Below are 23,323 nucleotides of genomic sequence, written 5' to 3'. Positions count from 1 at the left end.
GCTTTTGTTTTACCAATTGATCTACGTTCCATGGTCATGGGGTCTAGATCGTGACTGAAAAAGTTGCGATCACGACCAAAATTCATTTCCACCATAGGGTGTCTGGATTCACTCTTAGAGACAGAGTGTAATGCTCAGGCATCAGAAGAAAACTCAGAGTAGAGCAACTGCTCCTTCGCAGTGGAAGGAGCCAATTGAGGTGGCTCTGGGGCGTCTTCCTTCTGAGGTTTTCAGGGCATATCCAACTGGTAAGAGACCCTGGGATTGACCCACAACATGGTGAAGAGATTTTATACCTCATCTACCTCATCTAATGCCTCTGGATTCCACAAGAGGAGTTGGAAAATGTTATGGGGACGGGGACGTCTGGCTAAGCAATATATAAAGATGCAATATATATTAACTGACATCTTTTCCAGGTATCTGGTATCAGGTATCTGTTATTTCAATGTTTTTTCAATTTGTTAATCGCTAGTGGCATGTCTGTTTGGTCTGTTGCTCAGTTATTCTGTACATTTTAAACATCAAACAGATGAACATTTTAGTCCATTAGACTGAAATATTTCAGCAAATGCTGGATGAACTGTCATGATACAGATACGGTCATGGTTTCCAGAGGGATGAACTGTCATGATACAGATACGGTCATGGTTTCCAGAGGCTTAATCCTACTGACTTTGATGATCACCTGACTTTTTTTCTAGTAACACCGTGCATTCATTTTGAGTTTGTAATCAGATTAGAAATCCCTATCTTTAAGGGCTGTCTTTGTTCAAGTTAATAAATACCTGCCTCTGCATTAGTTCTCCACATTCGAGGACAGGTATGATTGTATGCTGGTAATAAAATCTATATAACTGTTATTATTGATCTATAGTTAGTCAGTTACGAACATGGAATTGATAGTGCAAGAACGAAACAAGAGCTGATGGTACAAGTCTGGGAATGAGTTGCTGGATTTTTAGGAGTCAGGCTACAAGGCGCTGTAAATTTTCTGGGAGTGAGAAAAAGGAATAGGAAATAGGAAATAGCAAGTGATGGCGTGGAGGGATATAACAGAACATTTTGGCATCCCTATATAGGTTGAAACAGAGGGTTGACTGTGTTATTTATGATGCGGTCTTTGTTCCCAAATTCCAATTTCCAAGTGCCCAAAAGGCTGTCCATATACAGCTATCCAGTCTGCTGACTTTGGCAAAGCAAGACAGCCAGTGGAAAGTACCGACTCTCTGCACATTTGGAATGGAAGCCCCCTTAGCCAGTATTTATCTTGTGGAAATTTGTGTTATCGGATATCCTTAATTAAAAAATATATATTTGAAGCCAACAATACAGAACTCCCAAAGTGCTGATTTTTTTTTGTCTTGTGCACAAAATATGCAATATCTTGTGTGTACTGTATATCTTGCTTGCACAAGATCCATATAGAACATACAGTAAACAGGGGAAAATATGATTTAAATCCAAATACTAATAAGATTAGTATATTTAGAAATCCTAATATTAAGGTAGTTAGTGGGTGATTCATAAAAAAACCTGTCTGAGGAAAAAGCTTTGGAACAGGGGTGACGGTTAGGTCATTAGGTACAAAAGGCTCAGTCCTCAGTTCCTCTCTTCCCCCCTCTCACTTCCCACTTTCCTGTCAATCTTCAGCTGTATCAGTCAAAATAAAGCTTGAAAAACCCATATAATACTAATATATAATAATAATTTCTCTTAATAACAGTCTTCTAAAACTCATGAGTGAAAGAGAGTGGATGATAGAATACCAGGATTTTTCCATCCTAGCACAGATGAGGTTTGATAGCCAACCCCTACTAAATAGATAAATTTGTTTCAGCTGTTTCACTTCCTTTATATTTCCCCTGACCTGTCCACCCATCTCCTCCTGGTATGACACTGTTTTTTATAAGTCTGTGTGTCCCTGTCTCCTCCTCATTCTCTCCCTGTCTATCCTGTCCTGTCAGCTCTTTCCTTCCTGCTCTCCCACTGCAGGCTGACTCCCTCCTTCCTGTGTTGTTCCTTCCATAAACAGATCATAGTCAACACTGTCTGCTGCTGACTGAGCCAAATACACTGATCGGCTCTCTAACTGACTTTTTCAGCACTGGAACGTGGGAAAGCTCATATCCCCTCCAGCAGGTCCTTGGCCTATTTACCAAGATGCTGCTTGCGGACAGTGGTGGGAAAAACTGCTGAGTCAAGCTGTGGAAAGGATCTATACAATACAGGAAAACACAGATTCAACTTAATTCACACCCATACAGAGACTTCAAACTAGGGTTACAACTAAAGATTATTTTCCTTGGCTGTTTAGGCTATAAAATATCTGAAATCTGAAAATATAAATCATCAATAGATGTTCATCATAATTAACAATGTGACATCTTCAAATTCCTTCTTTTGCTCGACCAACAGTTCACATCATTTATGATTTATTATGATAATTATTTTGAGGTTTAGGATGAATTTGGCAGGAACTATACACATAAAATGATGAAGTGAAACATCTAAAATATTACTATTAGATTGAAGGATGCAACCATAAAACATCTGGTTTTGGGTTTGAATATACAAGTATTTCTGCAGCGGCATTTTAAGCTAGAGAATATTCAGAAGTCAGTCATCAAAATGTACTCAAGCATTAAATACATTCAAATGTCTTTGACTGCATTTGTATTTTAACTATGCAAAACTTTCCATCCTAAAATGGCAGTGCTGTGCCAGACAGCCATGATATGAAGTGAACCGTGCTGATAATGCATGTCACTGCACAAGAGTCACTGTTTTCTCTCACTTTAAATTTTATTATATGCGCTTTTCATAATGAGGTGATAGCAGCATTGTAGCCTTTTTAATGAGATGAGACTTATGAGAACTGTAGCTCCTCTTCTACACTCTGCTAATATTTAACAGATACTTTAATTGCAGTACTGATATGTTTTGAAAAGCTTACTCAAAACAGAACTGATAAAATCCCCAGGTGGAAACCGGTCATGTTTCAAAACTTTGTCAAGTCTGTCTGGTTGTAAATTCATTGAAGCGCTTAAGCTCTACTAACTTGTGTTGTTTGAACCAAAAATAACTTTTTTTCATTAAAGCTTCCATCAGTGTTCACTGATGGACTGTATTGTCTATTGTTTCCTGATCCTGTGTGTCCTCCTGCAGCTCGGACCGGACATTTGATGAAGGAGTTCAGTGACGTGTACGAGCAGCAGTATGCAGTCGCTCTCTTCAACAGTGTCCGCTATGAGATAGAAGGTGGAGGAGGAACGCAGGCGCAGCTGCTTCACAGAAAGGTAAGTATTAGTTATGAAAGAGGTTTAAGTCTGCTGAGTAGACAGAGCTTCACCCAACGTGAACAATTTCTAGAACATATATATAACATATATAATATTTTCCACGGGACATTGAATATTAAAGGGTAATTCCAGTTGTAACAACTTGGTTCTTATTTTTATAGGTTTGGCAATCATTTGTATTGATCATGATAAAATTGTACTCACCAAAGTAATTCCTGACATCTGAGAAAACAGCAATGCTCAAAGGGACAACAGACAACCAGACAGGTTGTAGACTGTGGTTCCCATGGTCCTTGAAATCCTGGAAAGTTTGAATTGACAAACCTAAAAAAAACCTAAAAGAAATTGATGTTCTTTTGATATTTAGTTTTTTACTTAGTGTGACATCACTGTAACAGCACAAGTGAGAAGTGCTTACACATTCTTGCCTCTCTCTCATTTTATTTTTATTGTTTGTGATCTTTAAAAGCCTGAAAGTTCTCATTCTAAAAATGTTTCAGTGTTTCAATTGTCAGACAGAAATTGTGGGAACTGGGCCTGGAGAGTCTTTGAAAAATCCTTGAATTTGATGTTAGAAGAAGGTGTGGAAAATTGGGTTAACAAAACAAAGGTTTATCTAAACCACTTTATTTGAAGGTGAAACTGACAGTGAGCTGACCCAACTGTCCGTCGTCATATTTCAATTCCCCCAAATTTCTATCGATGTTGATGCATGTTGCTCTTTGACATACATGTTCCCATTCTACAAGAAATGTGTTTTTACCCCTAAAGTCATTTGCCAGCTGATTAATTAAAAAAATGATTCACTGATGAAAATTCTGCAATCTTTACAAGATTATTTTGCATCCTTTGTTCGTATCTAAATTATTTGTGCATAGCAAAAACTTGTGTGCTTTGCTAGACGAACAGAGCTTGATGTTATACGTGAGGCGTGAATGAGCTCATTCTTGGCCTCTATGTACCAGTATATTAGCTGACAAGCTCTAGGTTTTGTATTCCTCTCATCTTTTTCATTATTGAATATACTTGTTCACGTTTTAAATCACTGAAGGGGAAGTGGAGCACATTTCACACATGAACAGAGACGCTGTTAGGAATTCTATTACGCCAGTTCATCTACTCCCTTACTGCGTGGAGGACAGCTGCTTGTGTGTGCGCAGAAATGCTAAATTATGCACATGTGAGCAAACACATATGTACAAGAAATTCTAGGGTTCTTTTTGTCTCATCTGATCATTGGACAAAAATATACAATATGCAATATTCATTCTTTTTCTTTACTGGGAGCATTTCTGAACTGGTCTGAACATTTCTGTGGTGATCAGTTTGTCCTTCCAGCAGAAAGCCAAAAATTTGGGTGTGCAATGAGATAAAACCCAAGGGAAAAACTGTTCACACTGATGACATCCTTCTGAACAATCTCTTATTGATTCTCACTAAAACCCCAAAGCCATTTAAATACCATTAGGCTGTGGTGTACCTCACATAACATCACGTTCTCTCTTCTCCACCCTGACCCTGTCACTCATGCGCACAAAACCCACAGATTATTTCCCATTTCACAGCAAACCAACAGGAGCAAATCTGTTTTCTCACACCAACACCTCTTTATGTTTCAACACTGCTACTCCCTTCTTCGTTCTTTCCTTCCTCTGTACACAGACTTGTTTACAGTATCGTTTGATCTAAGACAGGAAATATGAAAACAAAGTGGTTGGTGTGTATCCTTATGTAAACACTAAATAAAAATCCCCACCCATGTGTATTTGGAAATAACAAATAGGCTTCAGGTCCCTTGAATAGTTGAGGGAGGTGTCACTAAGACCATTTTTAAATTGAGGGTAATGAAACAAACATTTCTCTGAAAAAGCCCATTAATACATACATTTAATATGACAATACATTAAGCTTTAGTGTTGTTTCTGTGATTTCTCAGGACCCTCTGGCAGGCAGGTCCATTTTCTCGGGGAGTCTGTTTCAATATCTGGAGGAGAACAGGAAGTGGAGGAATCGCTTTGTGTCTGTGCCAAACAGCTACACCATCAGCCTCTATGAAAACAAAACAGTGAGTGCACTTCTTATTCGACTGAACAACTGCCCGATGTGTTTGATCTGACTTGTATTAAACGGGTTTGGTGTGTTTGCCATCTCTCTAACAGGCACATGAACGAGGCCTCCACCCAAAAGTTACTATCAACTGTGCTGGGTACAAAGCCCTGACCTCAATGGAGGAATACTTGGAGCTGATTAATGCCAGCCTGCCAGGTAGGATAAGGACAGAGAAAGTATGAATATAAATATGACAATATATGACAAAATATGGATAAAAACTGCTGATAAAGTATTTTTTTCCTTTTTCTTATTCTGAAGCATTTTCTAAATCATGTAGTTTTATATTCCTGTTCTCTTACGTGACTTTTGCAGGTATCAAGGCCAAAGTGGGCACTCATCCATTTATCAAGTGTGCGAGCCAGTTCCCCCTCATCCTGTGGCACCCATATGCCCGCCACCACTACTTCTGTGTGATGACAGAGAAGGAGCAGAAGAAGTGGCATGCTGTGCTGCAGGACTGCGTCAGACACAGTGACAACGGTAACAACAATGACCTCGCCTCTGCTTAAGTAGAAGTGAATGTAACACCAACAGAATGGTCCCTGGCAACTATCAGATTATTCACTGGATTTATTGGAAGACCACAAGGAATGATAAATCAATACATTCAGTTTTTCAGAGTACATTTAAACAGTTTGAACAACAGTGTCTTTGTCCTTGTGCTCCACCTTTGACAATTAGTGCCTCAAAACCATTGTTGGCAGTTCAGACAAGGGTGTGCGTGAATGTGTGTCATAGTCTGAAACCTTTAGATGCCATCAGAGTGATCTAATTCATCTGTGAATGGGTAATACTGCAGGAATGATGTGTATTTGTTGTTGTTTTATTTTCATTGGTCTTGGTTACAGTCTGACATGTTGTTGTCGTTGGATCAGAGCTACAATAGCCTGCAACCTGCATGACTCAAATAGTGGGCAGAGACTTTTTTTACTGAACTGAAACCAGACTTATATTTGAGACAGGCTTTTATTTCTATATTTTGATACATATGAAGTACAATTGTCTGTCTAGGTCTAAGTAGGCACAATGTATTAAAGAATAATCACAGAAACCATTAGTCCATTAATTGATAAGTCGACTTACAGTAATTAATTGTTTATGTCCTTTATCAAACAAAAATGTTAACTCTCCTTTGGTGTAGCTTCTCAAATGTGCAGATTTGTTGTTTTTCCTGATTATAAATTATTGTAACTTGAATAACTTTGAGTCACTTTGGGCTCAAGGAAATTGTGATGGGCATTTTTGCCACAAATAATCAATTAATCAAACCAATAATAGACAGATTAATGTTAAAAATCATCATAATCACCGGAGTCCTAATCCCTTTACTTTCTTTTATCTTAATGTCATGAAGACCTATGAGAGCATTATATTCCATGTCAGTGAGTGGAGTGATAGGAGAGAGGTGGAAAGAAACTGAAATGTGAAAAACTGTCCATGTCTTCACGATGTTTGGAGGTGCAGGTCTTCTTTTCTCAGTCTTTACTCATATGCCCATTATTTGAGTGCTGGCTTTTATTTGTGAATTGATGGTATATTTTGGAGAATACTGCGGTGTGTGTTCTGCACTTGGTTGCACATTAAAGGATGTTTGTTTATCAGGGTGGAGAACATGTTCTGGAGAAATAGTTTTTGTGCTGGCATGCTTATGCTGTCGTTAGGGTTGGATGGATCTTTGCTTAATGTGGTGAAAAAACAATATATCTGTGCAGTTTTACATTTTACCACCAATTCCACAAATGAATCCAACACTGGATGCCGGCTATGATTTCTGTGCTGAAAATTGTTGTTGTTAGCTGTCCACCGTCACTTCCATGATGCCTTGGTTTGAGTCTGTTGATTAATCAAAGGTCTTCATGGGATGCCGTGTAATAAGCTCAACCCTGCAGTGAGCATCACATGACTGTGGTATTGCAGTTATTTAATTATATAATCAGTTTTGTGCATGCATGCGCACATACTGAGATTTTGCGATAAAAAAACCGCCTGCCACGTGAATGGGCTTTAGTTGGGTGGTTCTCTCACTATTTTTAATTAAGAATGAAATAACATAGCTTTGCATTGTTTGTTTTTAATAATACTAATAATAAATGTTCATGTTGCATATTAATCTGTCAGCATTGCAAAAGCAGAGACACTTGATTTCTGTTTGTGTACACCTGAACTGTGCAGGGCTGCTGTGACTGGACTTGCCTCTCGGCAGAGATGAAAGAGGACAATGAACGTTGACAAGGTTGACAATGACAACCGGCAATGCAATGAAAAATAAACAGATAAATTTGCCTTGATTTTGCAAACCACACAAACCTCAACCACTGTGTTTGATTTTCCAAATGACAGTTGCCGTATGCAAAGTTGCTAATATCACGCTCCATCATGGGTCAAAACATGCCAGCTTCAGTCCAGCGTTCCTGTCTGGTAGCACAGCAAAAAAAAGAGAAGATTATGACTTTGAATTATAATAATTAGGGATGCACGACATGAAAAATTTGCTTGCATGCATGCACAATACAGACGATCAGCGTCTGCCAGGAAGCATCAATCCTGACATGTAGCATACCAAAATGACGGGGAGAAACTCAGCTAATAGCTCTACCAAGCATTGCTACCCAAACAAAACACAGTTCAATTCCCAAGCAATTATCTGGGCATGTAACAAAAACACGAAACAGCGCATGTCCACTTTAGTGCTTCTGCTAATTTCACCACTTCAACCAAACCACACAAATGTCCGCTGATTACAAAGATATATGTCTCATCACTGTGCGATGAAAACTTGGCGAGCTAGCCCCCAAAGAGTAGCAAAAAAAATCCACAAAACAATATAGTATGTCTTATTTTTGCTGTTTTGTGTCAACAGTTCTATCCCAGCACGAAGGTTGTTGTTTCCATAAAGACAAAGAGGCTTTGAAAGTGTGACCTCTTGGTGCGATTTGGGTTTACTTCATTCTGGATCGTCATTGGTGGGTCAAAGGTGAATGTGGGCGGTACTAATCGATTCTCCTGACTCTGATTGATCGATAGGTGTCAATCATCAAAATCCGCCAATCAGGACATCCACACTCTGCGTTGTTTTAGCCTTAGCAGTACCAGTGCTACCGCGGCTGCTTCATATTCTTTTAATACCGCTTGTTTCAAACATCGCGTCATATTAAAACTCAAAGTCTTCTTTCCTCCTCTCGGAATCCTCACTGAACAACTTCTGCAAATAGCAATGCTGTTGTTATCTTCTGCCACACTGGTAAAGACATGTTCATTATTAGTCTGGCAGAGATGGGGCCAGGCTTGGGTCCTGCCAATAAGGCGCGATAACTTTTGGGGCTACTCGGCCTGCAAACAATTTCCCCAATTTCATTAATTTAGAAGATCTTTTTATCGGTTAAAATGAACCTATCAGGTCAATAAAAAAATGATGTAATTTCTCCCCATTTCGGCCGATATTTTATCGGTCCGATAAATATCGTGCATCCCTAATAATATTTAATAATTTCATCTCATAAATATTAACTGGGCCCTATCCATATTTGCTTTACATTAGCTGACACTAATTTCAAGCACGTACATACACAAATGTGTGGTTTTACATGCCTGTGCATGCATACACAGTCATAACAGTAATAATGTTTGAGCTTTTAGGCTTTAACAGCTTTCCTCATATAAAAGCTAATATATGATTTAATTATCTGCAACTGTGCCTTAAGCACAAGATATCTTATTCAGCTGCATTGAATCACTCAGCACCTACAGAAAGATCTAAGTAAGCATGCATGACAGTGTGTCTAAATGTTTTCAGTGTACGTATGAAACAACACACTGGCTCTGGCTAGTTATCAGGCTGACAAAGTTGCTCAACCTGATTCAACCTTGTTTTTCACTTAGCCAACTATCATGCCAAGTAACTGTGCTGCATGAATTCAAAGTGTTTTGCTTAAGTACACAGGACAAAGCCAGCAGCTGCCTGTCACTGGTATTTGTTTGGAAACATCCAGCGCAAGCCCAAAAGTTAAAGTAGCCAAAAAACAGGGGCTTCATTTTTCCAGTCGAGGAAAGTTTTGGTCAAAACCAGCCAATGGGCAAAGGAACCAGAAGCCAAACACCAACGTTAGTGTTCACATTTTTTTTGACTGTAAAACAAAATGAGCCTTTGTCTGTATGCCTTTACTTCCCAAGCGCTACCTGTTCGGGCATGCTCAGTCTCTACATTCCAGCTGTGAGGCTGGGCTCCAGGATCATGTTGTGTGTGTTGCTGTTTTACTGTCGCCAAGGCTGGTGTCAGTGTGGATTGGCATTCATGTTGGCCTGTGTTGACACGCCCAGTCTCACCTCTGTCATGTCAGTGAGGAAAACCAGAGACTTCCTGGGAGTGATAAATGGTTTTACAGGCTGACCCCTGCCCTGTCTGAGGTCCTCTTACTCACTGGACTCATACATACACATTGACACTTACTGTACAAGCTGCTGTTTTCAACAGAACAGATAGTAAAATCTTTTTAAATTAATATTTTTTTACTAGCATTTCTACCTCTATGTCGAAAGGGCCTGCAGCTTTGCACATAACATCTGTCAGTCATAGCACAGTAAATGCTGCAGTACCCATAAAGAATAAACCGCTTGCGGCAAAGAAGCTTCATGCAAAGCAGTCTATCAGCTGAACAATGACGCTATTCAGCTACCTTTGATATTTGATCAGTAAAAACCACAAGTTAAATATTCACTGTGACACAGAGAAGAACTACTTGACTCCACTGACACTTGTTGTTTTATCATCAGCAACTCTGCAATAAAATGATCAGCTGCTGCTTTGCATCGTCTTAACAGGTCGATTTGCAAAGCGTCTCCTGTTAATCAGCTTAGCTAACAGGTTACCTCATCGCTCTATTCTGTACGACACAAAGCTGCAACCCATCTGAGTTAAGCAATGAGAGTTTGGGTAATACCTTTACAGTTTACCTTTGTTTGTTTGCACGTTAAAATAAGTACAGTATTTAAGGTAGAATGATAGAAATTAAAATCTGCCTGCTCTGGATGCTTGACCTATGTAGAGCTCTGTGGACAAGACTGGAGTCAGCGTGTCCCTTTACCTCTGTAATCAACCTGGTGAGTCAAATGTTATAATGACTAAAATTGGATGTTTCCATAAAGCTTCAGGCCACTCAAACAAGACTCCAGTGATGTAATAGTGCCAAAATCGAGGCTGGATTTGGAATAAACTTAACAAGTAAACGATGATGGATACCCAGTGACGTGACTCATTTATTATCTGACTGGCTGGCCAGCAGAATATGGAGTAAAAACTATTCAAACGTGAAGATATAGTGCCTTTCTTTATACCATTGACACGAGGAAATCATTTTGGGCTCTCAAAATATATAATTCTTTGATATTTATACAATTATTCAGGAGGTTCATTCATAATTAAAACAATCATTAGTTTTAGCTCTTATGAAGGCTTCCATTTTTTTCTACTTGACCAATAGGCAGCAGTCCAGCACCCAGGCTGATAGTGGATCACATTAGCAGTCGAAGACCTCTCCGAGCTCGTGCTGGGCCACTAGAGAGCCATCAATCACAGCCAGCTTTCCACCCCCACAACCTTTAAAACCAACCAGCATCCCTCTGCTGTGATCAGACCTCAGACTAATTCCACACAGCAAGAAGAGACCTGCAATGGACAAATTGAGGGGATGATAACAGAACATTTTAACAGAGGCTTGACGTTAGCAGAGACAATATATAGTAGAATATATAAAATACAGCAATACAGGGTGTGCAGCATTCTCTCATGTACATGACAAAATCACCTGTTAGTCCTTATTCAGTCATGTGTTTGTAATGTCTGCGGCTGATGGTTATGTCTCAATGAGTGTTTACTGTACTGTAGGTTTGGCGGGTTCCACAGGGCATCACCATATGGGGAAATCTTACTCATGCATGTCCATGGGGGCAGCAGCAGTGTGATGGTTTGAAGGAAGTGTTTAAAACCGGCTTCAATGTGAAAGCAGGTGGCCTGAAGTCTACAAAGACCACATTTGACGTCCAAATGCTTAAAAAGCCATACAAATTTCAAATATATTTAACTCAGAGAAACACACACACACACACACACACACGTTTGTATATGTGAAGGCCTGGGAACTCATCCATGGCTGCTGCTAAAATCCCACCAACCAGAGTGTGGTGAGCAAGGCAGGGAGGGAAATGCCTCAAATAAAGAGACCGTGGTAAGTACTGCCACATGTTCTATTTATACACAGCACACACACACACATACTGCAAAGAAACTGAAATCTGTCCCTTGATCTTGTATGGTTAAGAGACATGGAGAATGTGCAGTGATTTACAGACCTTACAGGCAGATTGTCAAAAAAATATTTCTCCTTTTTTTTAGCATCAGGAAGAAATTTTCTCTTGTGAGGAACAAGCTGAGAATGTAGAAGAATTCACTTTCATACCACACTGGTCATAGATCACAAGTGTCAAACTAATTTTACTTCATGGGCCACTTACAGAACAATTTGATCTCCAGTGGGTTTGACCAGTAAAACCATCGCAATTCATAACATTTCCAGGTCCTTCCTTCCTTTTAGTGTACAAACAAATTCTGAGGGACCACCCATTTACAAAACAGATGATGAATAGCATGAATCTTAAGTGCCATATCAACAACATGTCTACGCTTAATACTTATGCATTACACTGTACGGATCATAATGCATCTACAAAATCACAAAATATGTACATCTATTTATTTGTCCACTGGACAAAGAAAGAATAGCAGTGCACTTATAATTCTTCAAGTTCTGCAATTTTCATATTTTGCAAAGTCATTGGGTGGGCTTGATTAGACCCTTTGTTCGACACCCCCGACATAACCTGTGCCCTGAAAGTTCAAATAACTAATTTATTCTAAGAAAAACTTCATATCTACCATTTAAGTTTTAAAAAATCATAAAATTGGCACACTGTTCAATAAAACATAATACAATATCTAATAAATCAGATTGGATTTTGTAGACCTGTGGTACCACGCCTGGAGTAATATGATTATGAAGAAGCTGAAAAATACATATTTAATATAACTATTTGTTTTATGGGCTCTAATTAGCTGGTATTACTGCAGTCTGACTCTGCTGCATTCTTTCTCATAACACCACCAACAACAGGATGCTGATTTTGAACTACAGCAGGTCAACAGTCCATCATCACCCACTTAGCTATTGGATCTGCATGTACTATACTGTCTAACTACTGCTAACATGATTAAAACACAACAACATTAAGAGTATGGAGAGTGTTAAGGTCTGATTCAAAAGGAGCACATATAATTAAGAAGGAAATTATATGGTTTCTATACATTTTACCTTTTCTAATGAATTGACACTGTGGTCCTCTCTGCCCACCCCCACCTCTATGTATATAAATAGATAAAGGCAACATAAAGAAATAGGAACTACAGTTCCCACAATCCCGGGGCTTTTGGGGACAGTTAATATAATGTTGACTGTGGAGACAGAGAGTTAGGTGCGGACTACAACTTGAGTCTTGTTTTTTTTTTGTCTATATTTGCTCACATTTTTGGAAGTTGCAAAAATTAGAAGTTTGCCAAATTAGCTGTGAGTGGTTCTTGTTTGCAGTGAACCCATGAATGTACAGACAGCTATCACTGGATTACTTTGATACTGAAGAAAAATTTAAAACATGACGATTCATAAGACGAGTGCTAGTCTTAAGGAGCATCGATTTTATGATTTCTGAGTGGCTTTATGAACATACGTAAATATCAGGTTTATTCATGCAGAGAAATTAAAGTGGTATATGAGACCATTTAAATAAATGATTGTATATTCATAAGGAGAAGTGGTTGACTTTTGGTCTCTAAACTTTAAAAGCTTGTGTAGCTGCTGCTGACGTGCACATTATCAGTTGTAGGTCTTGAACTGTCTGGTATAAGGATAATAAAGTATAAGCCAGCCAGCTGCTGCGACCCGCAGATGCTTTTCACTAAATTTGACCTCCAAATGATGGTTGGTAACTTGCCAACGTGGCAGATGCCTGTGCACTTATTTTCCCACTGCGCCTCTAACCTTAGTGTCCAGTGAATTCTCATGGAGACTTGTGCCAAAACAAGCTAACGCACCGACCCTCGGCCCGTCAGCAAAGAGTTAGTGAACCGCGAGCAGAGACGGCTTCCTGTCTGGCTCTGCCTCTTCCCCTCCTCACTCCTTGGTCACTTCCTGTCTTTGTCAGCCTCCTCTGAGTCACAGACAAAACAACTTGACAGACACCCAGGCAATAAAGATACACAAATGCACATTAATGCTTGTGCATAAGAAACTTCACAAAGATTAGCACTCAGGCATGTTGGGTACACCAACCATTCATCCGTTATGCAGCTCAGGAAACTCCTACATTCTTGTCTCTCATGTTTGGCAGCTCAAGAGGAATCAGACTCACAAGACGGCGAGAGTGGACGCTGAAACATCCAGAAAACAGTTCTATGGGTTGTTCTTTGGACTTAGAAAATCAGTATGATCATGGTATTTCCACTTTTACCACTGGAAAATGGAATACTTCAGTGGAAATGGGGAAATATACGGCACTTGTTAGCGTTAAGGCTGAGTGAAAAGCTGAAGCAGACAAGCTTTTGTTTAAAAGGTATTCCTGCTTTTGTTGAACTTGTGCTACTGTATATGATTGACCATCCCATATGATGATAAACAACATTTCAATAAGGGCTGGGTTGAAAAGCAGCAAACTTATCCTTTAATTACACAGTTGTGCGTCAGAAGGACTTTTATTTAAAGGAGGAAGTTCTCTCAAGGACAAACTTCTAATTATAGGGACGTTTTATTCCATACACCTGTTTATGTCCTTTTGTGAGAGATGTATGACTTTCAGCACCAGCGTCCCACAGCGCTGTGGCCTTGAGAGAGGCAGCCACAGTGATGTATTTTCATCACTTTAAACACAACCACATAATAAGAACCAACTTCCTAAAAACACACTCACGTTGTGCGTCAAGTGTTTTGTGAGCTTCCACTATTGTCCTGTCAGTTGGGAGGGGCTGTAACCATAGCAACCACATGAAATCTGTCCCTTGCAACAAGCCAACATCTTCCTGTTTTGAGGGATGACACAGTCGGGCGTGATTGGGAAGGGGGGGCAGAGTTTACATGTGTTGTCATACATACGCTCCAGGAACTGTTGCTGAATATACCGCTGGCTAAAATTATACTTGCAGGCCGTCTCACTGACGTGACTCAGATGTTATGGAAACGGTTGTTATTGTGAGAATCTTCAGTAGCCAATCAGATGTGCAGACAGACGACGAAAGAGAAGAGAAGAGAAATAGAGAAATCACAAAAAACACAATGCAAAAAACAAAAATAAACGCCAGCACTGCATATTGTATAAAAGAAGGGTAGGTAGGCGTCTTGTAATATGACCAAGAATCTGCTCTTTCCTGCACCCAACAGGTCTGTCAGAGGACTGCCCTGTTCAGATGCCGGCCTTCACTGATGCCGTGAGACTTCACAGACAAGCCAAGGGACACTACGGGACCTGGGATATGATGTGTGGACAGCCCCCACAGGTCAGGATCTCACATTAATACAGCTGTGTCCCCAAGTAGATCTAAAAACAGTGCCTTTTGTGAACTTGGGTGCCATGACACATTTCCTTATTTCCCACCGACACAGTATCTACATGTTATTGGTTGTTGATTCTAACTTCAAGGTGATTGAAATGTTTGGTATGTGATGAGGAGCGTTGAACGCACCATTAGCTGTAAACTCATTTCGGGAGTTCAGCCTTGCCTTTGTAGAATACGTCCTTCAGAAGATCCAGCACCCGATACAACTCATGCTTTCCTCTTTGGAGGTGGATTGACACTGAGGATATTGTGCCTGAAATAGCATATTTGTAGCAGGTAGCTGTTAAAAGTGATTTTCAGGAACAGTCTCTGTGAATACCTGTCCAAAGATCAGTTTAGGGCTCCAGAAAACACTCCATCTACATCATGAACACACCTTCAAAGAGACAGTCAGCAACAAGACCCCACCCCTCAACATACCAGCATTCTCTCTCCAGCACACACACACACACACACACACACACACACACACACACAGTTGAGTTGGGTCTCCCCTCTGAATGAGTCCCTTTCATTCTCCTGCTAGGTCTTCATAGTCACTCTGTGTTTACAGCAGTCACTTTTTCTTCATTCATCTCCTTGTTTCCTGTCTGTACTCATGTTTGTGTTAATATAGGCGTTGGTACAGTGAAGTTCTTCTGTTAGTCAGTAGTCAAAAGTTAAAATCAGCTCAGATTTGCTAAGAAACATGTCTGTTTGACAGGATAGTTATGTTGTTAAGAGTTATGAGGGCTGGCACACGGTGCAGTGGTTAGCACTGTCGCCTCACAGCAAGAAAGTTTCTGGTTTTAAGTTTGCATGTTCTATCTGTGTCTGCATCAGTTCTCTCTGGGTATTCCAGCTTCTTCCCACAGTCCAAACATATGCAGGTTGTTTGGTAACTCTAAATTGCCCGTAGGTGTGTTGGCCCTGCAATGAGCTGGCAACTTGTCCAGGGTGTATGTACGTATGTATGTAGCTGGGATTGGCTCCAGCCCCTTTTGAAAAGAATAAGCCATTGTGGTAAATGCATATAGTATCAATGTTATTAGTTTCATATCATGTGTGAAGATATTGTCTTGTTATACTAACTTGTAGTGCTGCCTTTGATACACGAAGGACAGAACAACATCTTCAGCTCAGACTGTCAGGTACAGAAGAAGGAAGAGTAGTACAGAGTGTCTGTACCTGACAAAGAGCCAATTTGAAATGTTGCACATTTCATCGAAGAATAGAACGTATTTTTACCTGGAACAGATGGTAAAGCCAGGAGACGCTGTAGGAGAATATCCAGGTTATTCCAAGCAATACATTTAGAGAATTTTCTCACTTTCAGATATTTAAGGTGGATTTTTAATCTCTAGTGTAATGTGAAAACAAGTTTATGATCAGTACTGTATGTAGATTTTTTAAAAATTTGTTGAACAAGCTGTCACATTAAACACATTGCTTTGAGCTAAAATAGATTTCAGGGAAATTGTTAATGGTTAATAGTTTAATACTTAAACTATATGTCACAAAGGTCATGTGACTGTCATGAAGCCAAACCATTTTGTGAATGTGCACATTTCAGAATCAGAAATACTTTAATAATCCCAGGGGGAAATTAAATTTCTAAAGCCAGTTTACATTATTTACCTGAGACCAGAGACTGCATCGAACCAAGAGGAAACAAAAAACAACGAGACCAATTCAGCCCATAATAGTCACTATATGTGAATATTATTCAAGTTTCAACACTAAGACAAACACAAAGCATTAGAATGCAGCCGCCAAACAATGACCAGAAGAAAAAATAGCGACATGACGAAATGCACCTTTAATACCAATTGAAATACAGCACATAGAAATAAACAGCAAGCTGACAACAAGACCTGAAGCACAAACACACAGGCCTTTTTCATGGAACACATTTTGACATGCAGGGACATCATGGGTGTAAATAATGAAATTATTTCTATTTTGGGTCCTGGTATTGTTCATGATGGCTCCTCGGGACTCTAATACAATAGAGCCATTGTTAATGTTAGTTGTAACTCCTGTGATGTTTCTGCTATGACTGATGAAGTCAAAACCAACACCAACGTAACAGAGCCAGGGCATACAGTAAACTGGTAATTTACTGTATGATAGCACATGTAGCTAAGAGTTACCTCAGAGAAGTGAAGCACAGAGTTCCCACAGGCTCATGCAGACCACAGGAGCATCCTGGCCATGGACCGTTTACAGGCTAGATTGACTATGAAATGCTACGTCAGCGACTGTATTGGTACTATAATGTGTTGACGACGATTTAAATAGGCCACCTTTCATGAAAGATGCCTTAAAAATACAGACCTGTAGCACGATATGCTGAATGTAGCAGTTTTCTGTTTGGACTATTGAGCAGGTTTTGTTCAATTTCAGCAATACATTTATAGTAGTGTGCCAGAGTAAGGAAGCAAAAGCATATTTTCAGCCTGCTGTTTTCAGGCACTATCCTTTTTTTGGCTGGACCGCAGAAAAGCCGGAGCCAGCACTATGAGAAAGTTTGTTCCTGTCTGACTTTCTGAATGAGTGATGAAGTTACACCATTGGTTGGTCCAGTGTTTGTTTTTCCTCAGCGGCCGATGCACTTTCAAAATGAATAGATGCAGTCTTCAATTACATCCTCAGAATGCTTTTACAGCAGAAGTCAGACAGTCCTCAACTTTAAGTAGAAAATAGGAGTATAGATATAGACACAATTTGGTATAATATCCAATGCAGACATTAAAACCCCTGATATTAATACAATTGTTTGATGGCTGAATAAGTTTAATTTTTAAGGCCTTACAGTTTTTGTAGTATTCAGGCAGATGTTACACAACATACATTGAGAGCGAGGTACAAGTCGAGTCACAGCCACAGATGCAACAATAATTACAAAGAAAACACCATTTAAATGAGCACTTTCAGGCAAACAAACTTAAACAAACACTACAGTATACCTGTTGTTTGTCAGACGTTTCTGTTCGTCTGTTTGGAAAAACTCTATTCTGCTTTTGTCACAGCCATTCATTACCCGGCAACACGTTTCACCAAATATTTAGTTTAGCTTCGTTAAAACCTCATGGAGGTGCTGAGCTTTACGTGTGGGTTAGCTGTGAGGGCAGTGGCACTAAAAACACCTCTCTGTGTCCAGCTGTGTATCATCTCAATCGCCCCACTGTATCCACAAAGGAAAAGGGAGTTTTTCTTTGGGTGGAGATATTGGTTGTTTTTGACTACACCTCTGGTGTAAAAATCCCCAGTTGGAACATTGCCATAGTAACTCTAACATTCTGTAACTGGTGAAAATGCGGTACTATTTTAGCTGTAATGACTTTTTTATTTGATTTTTTTTACACATAAAAATGACACATATTATAAAAATACATATATTAAAACCGTGTAAATATTGTATCTTGTGTGTGTATTGTACAGATTCTAGCAAATCTGGTGATGGAGACCCTCCACCCAGAGCTTAGGAGCGTGATTGGTCCTCGTCTGAAGGGAAAGATGCAGCAGAAGCAAAGGAATTGGATGTTGGTGAGTACTAACATTACACTGTTCAAAGCACTGCAGACATGCTGCAGAAACTCAAACAACATCCAAACTGATTGTGTTTTTGAACAACTCTCTCCTCCAGATCTCTGATGCAGTGTACAGACAGGTGTTGGCACAGACCACCGGTCAGTATGAAGCACTGGTCGAAGCCTGTGAGGCCCAGAGAGTTCAGCTGGATGCCAGACTGCGAACTGACATGGACCAGATTATCACATCCAAAGAGCACGTCAGCAGCAAGATACGAGGTGACCAAAGATTTTCATGCAGTAGTTTGTATTTTGGAAAATTCTTCCAAATGAACATCAAATATTTCATAATGCCTGCATTCATTTTAGGCAGCAAACACAAAGCAGACAGTCCATGACGCCTTGTGTTCTGTATGGCCAGAGCACAGTCATTGAAGTTAATGTACCTTTTGCATTGTGCAGAAGTTTGCGGTCAGAGAACATTGAAGCCTATAGTTGAAGGTGGTTGAAGTTTATTTTTACATATACCCATAATGTCAAAAGTATTTAAATGACTATGTCTCATTGTGAACTACACATTGATATGTAGTCATTGAAATGCAAACAAATTTAGCCCGGTTTTAACCCAGACACATGTGGTTCCACCTGTAAACATGCAAAACCAAGCTTACTGGGTAGTTGGGCACTCCAAAAACAACTAAAAACTGCACGAAAAACAAATCTACAGTTAATCTGCAGTATCACAGCTGTTGACACCTGTAGGGAGTCCACTTGGTTTCAGGTTGTACACCAGTGTACGCATGGAAGTGTTTAATTTTTTTTAAAGACATATGAATACATAATTTTACTTTTAAGTGAAGACCACCTCAGTTTACTAGCACATGTCCAACATGCCATGCAAAAATGACTTGCTTCACTTGGTGCTCACTGTGCTGTGTAATATGATCATCCCGACCTCAAGTGCACGCTTCATTGTTTGCCTCATTGAGATGTAGCTGTGGTTTCTCTGGTTCAGGGATTATTGGCACAGTGAAGCGATCAGTCTAGTCACTGAATAACGCCACACTGCTCAAGTTTCCGACGAGTTTGTTTGGAGTTTTGGCACTAACACGGCCTTTCCTTTGTAACTAAACCTCCCTTCATATCTGACATTTTCCAGTTCTTGTTTTTTTTTACTCTCTGCATTTTCTTTTCACAATTTTCACTTTGTATTTAGGTTTGTTGATCCTTCGGTCATTCCTTTGTCACTCGCTCATTGTGTTTGATTAGCTGGCTTCTAGAGAACCATAGCATCCGCCCTTGAGCGACGAGCCTGTCACATTTCTGTTCAAAAGTTAACTTGGCAAAGGCTGCTCATTTTTTTCCCATTGAGTTAAAGTGGCTGAACTGCATTCCATCACCTGCACTGTATGGGCCTTCTCTGACTTTATCCCACAGATAAGGCTTGAAACTACAAGTCAACTGCACAAAACGATGCAGGTTCACGTTACATGAGGGTAGTGCAGACATTTCGGAGTTGTAAACCTAGACGTGAATTTTATTGTCGGTCTCATTTAGCACAGATTATATTACAAACAGGTATCTTAGAGAAAGAAAGCTGCAGGACTTCCATTGAATGTAATTGTATTCATACCAACCATTTCAAACCTGGTGTCAAACCACTGTGCTTTGTGATAACATATCTGCAGAGTTCCACTAAAGTCAAAGCCATGTCTTTGTTATTCTTTATGCCACGACTGTCCCTTTATCTTTATCTGCTGTAATTCTGGTTTACAGGCTGCAGAAACTAACCATGAATATGTTCTTTTCTTACTTTCCATGCAGCTATGGTGTTGCCCAAGGCAGAGCAACTCCTGCGGAACAGCGTCCAGCCATACATCAGCTCCATCCTGGAGGCCCTGATGGAGCCCACAAGCCGAGGTTTCTCCGAGGTCCGGGACGTTTTCTTCAGGGAGTTGGTGGAGATCAGCAAGAACTCGCTAAATGGAGGGGGCAAAGAAAAACTGGGTGATGTGAGTCATGTTGCAAATCGTTCTTTTGTACATGAATTAATGAAAGGTAATGGTTTGGTTTAGGTGTTAACGTGGTTCACAGTAAGTCTACGTACCTATGTGCTTTTTGATAACCAAGGTAATATAGAAGGAAAACAGGAGGAGAAGGTATTTCTGTTGTTTTGTTTTGCTGAGCATAGCTGCATTGATTTGTTTTCAGCCACCAGGGGGCAGAATTTCACAGCAACGCGGCAAACCCACAATCCTAATCTTTTATCAACTTATTATAATTATAGTTATTATTAAATTGTGGCTAATAATAGTGCAAGCAGCTGGAAACAGTTGTCTGCTACTGCTGGAAACGGTGCTGTAAGATCAAAACAATGAGCTGAGTTGGATTAAATTCTCTGTGTGTCTGTCCACACAGCCATTTGATTCAGTGTTTACATAAAAGGTGATGCAGCTTCGACAGACACTCTGTTACACTCCGCCCTGGGAGAGGGGTCCCTCCTCTGTGGCTCTTCCTGAGGTTTCTTTCACCTTTCTCCCTGTTATAGGGTTGTTTTTTTTTGTCTGCAAGTTTTTCCTTACTCAATCCGAGGCTCTAAGGACAGAGCGTGTCACTCCCTGTACAGATTGCAAAGCCCCCCGAGGCAAAATGTGTTTTGTGAATTTGGGCTATACAAATACAATTTTATTTGATTTGTTATTTGCATCATCAGATGGAACAGGAAATCCACCAAGCCCTTTTCCCCTCCTACATCTGTTACCAGCGCTACTTTTTCACACAAAACCACTTTTACATGATCACAGACTCAAAGCAAACAGACAGAAACCTCACTGAGCTTTATACATGACAGGAGCAATTACAATGACTTACCTGGCTCTAACTGGGTCAAATATACTCCAATGTTGACTTAATTTTAGTTAGGGAATATAGTTAAGGTGTTAGGGTGTGAATGTGAAGAGTATTCCCTAACCATGTCATTCTAATCAAATTATTAGTGTGTGAAAAGGCAGTGTTTGTGGGAGCCTTGACTACGTTAGTGCTAGTCTTTAATTAGAAGTCAGGGAGTGTCCTCAGCTGCCCTCGCTGACTGATCCTGAACAATCAACTCAGCCTTTTTGTCTGGTCTTATTTCTCCTCATACGCTGCCTGTACCACCTTGATCACTGTTACCATCAACTGTCTGTGTTTTCCTTAGCACTTGGAGAGGCTGTCCATGCTGGCCTTCCACCCAGTGAAGATGCAGAGCTGCTATGAGAAGGTGGAGCAGCTCAATCTGGAGGGGCTGCAGCAGAGGTTCGACGTCTCCAACCCCTCTGTGTTTGTCAGCAGGGCTCAGATCCTCATGAGGGAGGTAAGCTGCTACAGTGATTATCTCTGATATAAGACGCAGAATCAACATGTACCATAGCAGTGTCAGGATGCCTGAAAACACTCCCTAATTCCTGGTGAGAGAACACACACCAGCAACGCTGTGCTATCTGTGGTGAAGTCTCTACTTCCACCTGCTGGACAGAAAGAGTGTGACACTAAAGATGAACTGTGAGCTGCAGCTAAGCTGTGGTTGACTGTCAGGACAGTATTGATATCTTTCTTGTGCTACTGTATAACTTATATAAAATTATTTTGACAGCAAATGGACAATGCAGTGTACACATTTGAACAGCTGCTCAACCAGTCTTTAGAGGCCCAGGGAGGAGACGACATGTGCAAGAACATCCAGCGCTGCCAGGACCGAGTTCTCAAGGTACAATAGGATAATTAAAACAGGCTGTTGTTGACAAACAGATGGTGAGATGGATGGAAGCATAAAGTCAGATAAAGATATTAACTTATAAAATGTTTTCATTATTTAAGTTACAGCACACTAGATAAAAAAATAAGTAGATACAAAGTAAAGAATAATATACAGAACATGATTTTCACTTACCCGTAGTCACATCTAGCCATGCAGTTGTTTTTTATTCGGAGATATATCAACCCCAGTACAACAAAGAGCAATACCTACCTGTCCAGATCTGGATATACAGTATGGTATATTCTATTTATCTCCAGAGGGGAAGTGAGGTTTCAGCAGTGTTGTTGTTCATCTTGGTCTCAGAATCAACTACATTTTTACTTTGTCTTGTCTCTGGCTCAAACAAAGAGAACTTTTATTTCAAGATTGGTCAAGACAATTGGTCACAACTGTGGGGATATCACTAAATTGCCTGATTTGTTGTATTGGTTTTGATCCTGTCTCAGTCATCATCACTATGATTGGACCTAAAACTTCCAATAGACTCATTTCTGTTTGAAATTTTCAGTACTGTTAATGGCTTTTACTACCCTTCAGCCCTGTCCTAGTTCATATGCATTCAAAGAGAATGAATGATGGCTGTCTGCAAAGAGATGTCAGACTATTCTTCTGTGATAAAATTTGACTTCAAAGAGTTCATTTGCAAAGCGGCATCCAAAAGAAAACACAGCAGTCTCTAAATACTGCATACAATACGTCTTGGTCTTGTCTCGGTCTAAACACACTCCATTCTTGGTTATCAAATCAAATCAAATCAAATCAATTTTATTTGTATAGCCCAAAGTCACAAAGTACATTTGCCTCAGAGGGCTTTACAATCTGTACAGGGAGTGACACCCTCTGTCCTTAGACCCTCGGTTCGAGTGAGGAAAAACTTGCCCACAAAAAACCTTTAACAGGGAAAAAATGTGGAAGAAACCTCAGGAAGAGCCACAGAGGAGGGATCCCT

The 23,323-nt window shown here is 40.0% G+C and overlaps 1 protein-coding gene across 1 annotated transcript in view; it reads left to right on the top strand.

Moving 5' to 3' along the window:
• Window positions 1-23,323, top strand: part of niban2a (niban apoptosis regulator 2a) — a 31,183-nt gene that overhangs the window by 3,580 nt on the left and 4,280 nt on the right. The window contains exons 2-11 of the mRNA XM_010745770.3: window positions 3,169-3,299; window positions 5,239-5,367; window positions 5,462-5,567; window positions 5,727-5,894; window positions 14,891-15,006; window positions 18,490-18,594; window positions 18,695-18,857; window positions 20,403-20,590; window positions 21,775-21,930; window positions 22,210-22,323. Of these exons, the coding sequence (XP_010744072.2) occupies window positions 3,169-3,299; window positions 5,239-5,367; window positions 5,462-5,567; window positions 5,727-5,894; window positions 14,891-15,006; window positions 18,490-18,594; window positions 18,695-18,857; window positions 20,403-20,590; window positions 21,775-21,930; window positions 22,210-22,323 (1,376 nt within the window). The remainder of the gene's footprint in view (window positions 1-3,168; window positions 3,300-5,238; window positions 5,368-5,461; window positions 5,568-5,726; window positions 5,895-14,890; window positions 15,007-18,489; window positions 18,595-18,694; window positions 18,858-20,402; window positions 20,591-21,774; window positions 21,931-22,209; window positions 22,324-23,323) is intronic.

The sequence above is a fragment of the Larimichthys crocea genome, chromosome IV (genome assembly GCF_000972845.2).
Source record: "Larimichthys crocea isolate SSNF chromosome IV, L_crocea_2.0, whole genome shotgun sequence".
NCBI classification, from domain to species: Eukaryota; Metazoa; Chordata; class Actinopteri; family Sciaenidae; genus Larimichthys; species Larimichthys crocea.
This window is presented reverse-complemented; position numbering and strand designations above follow the sequence as displayed.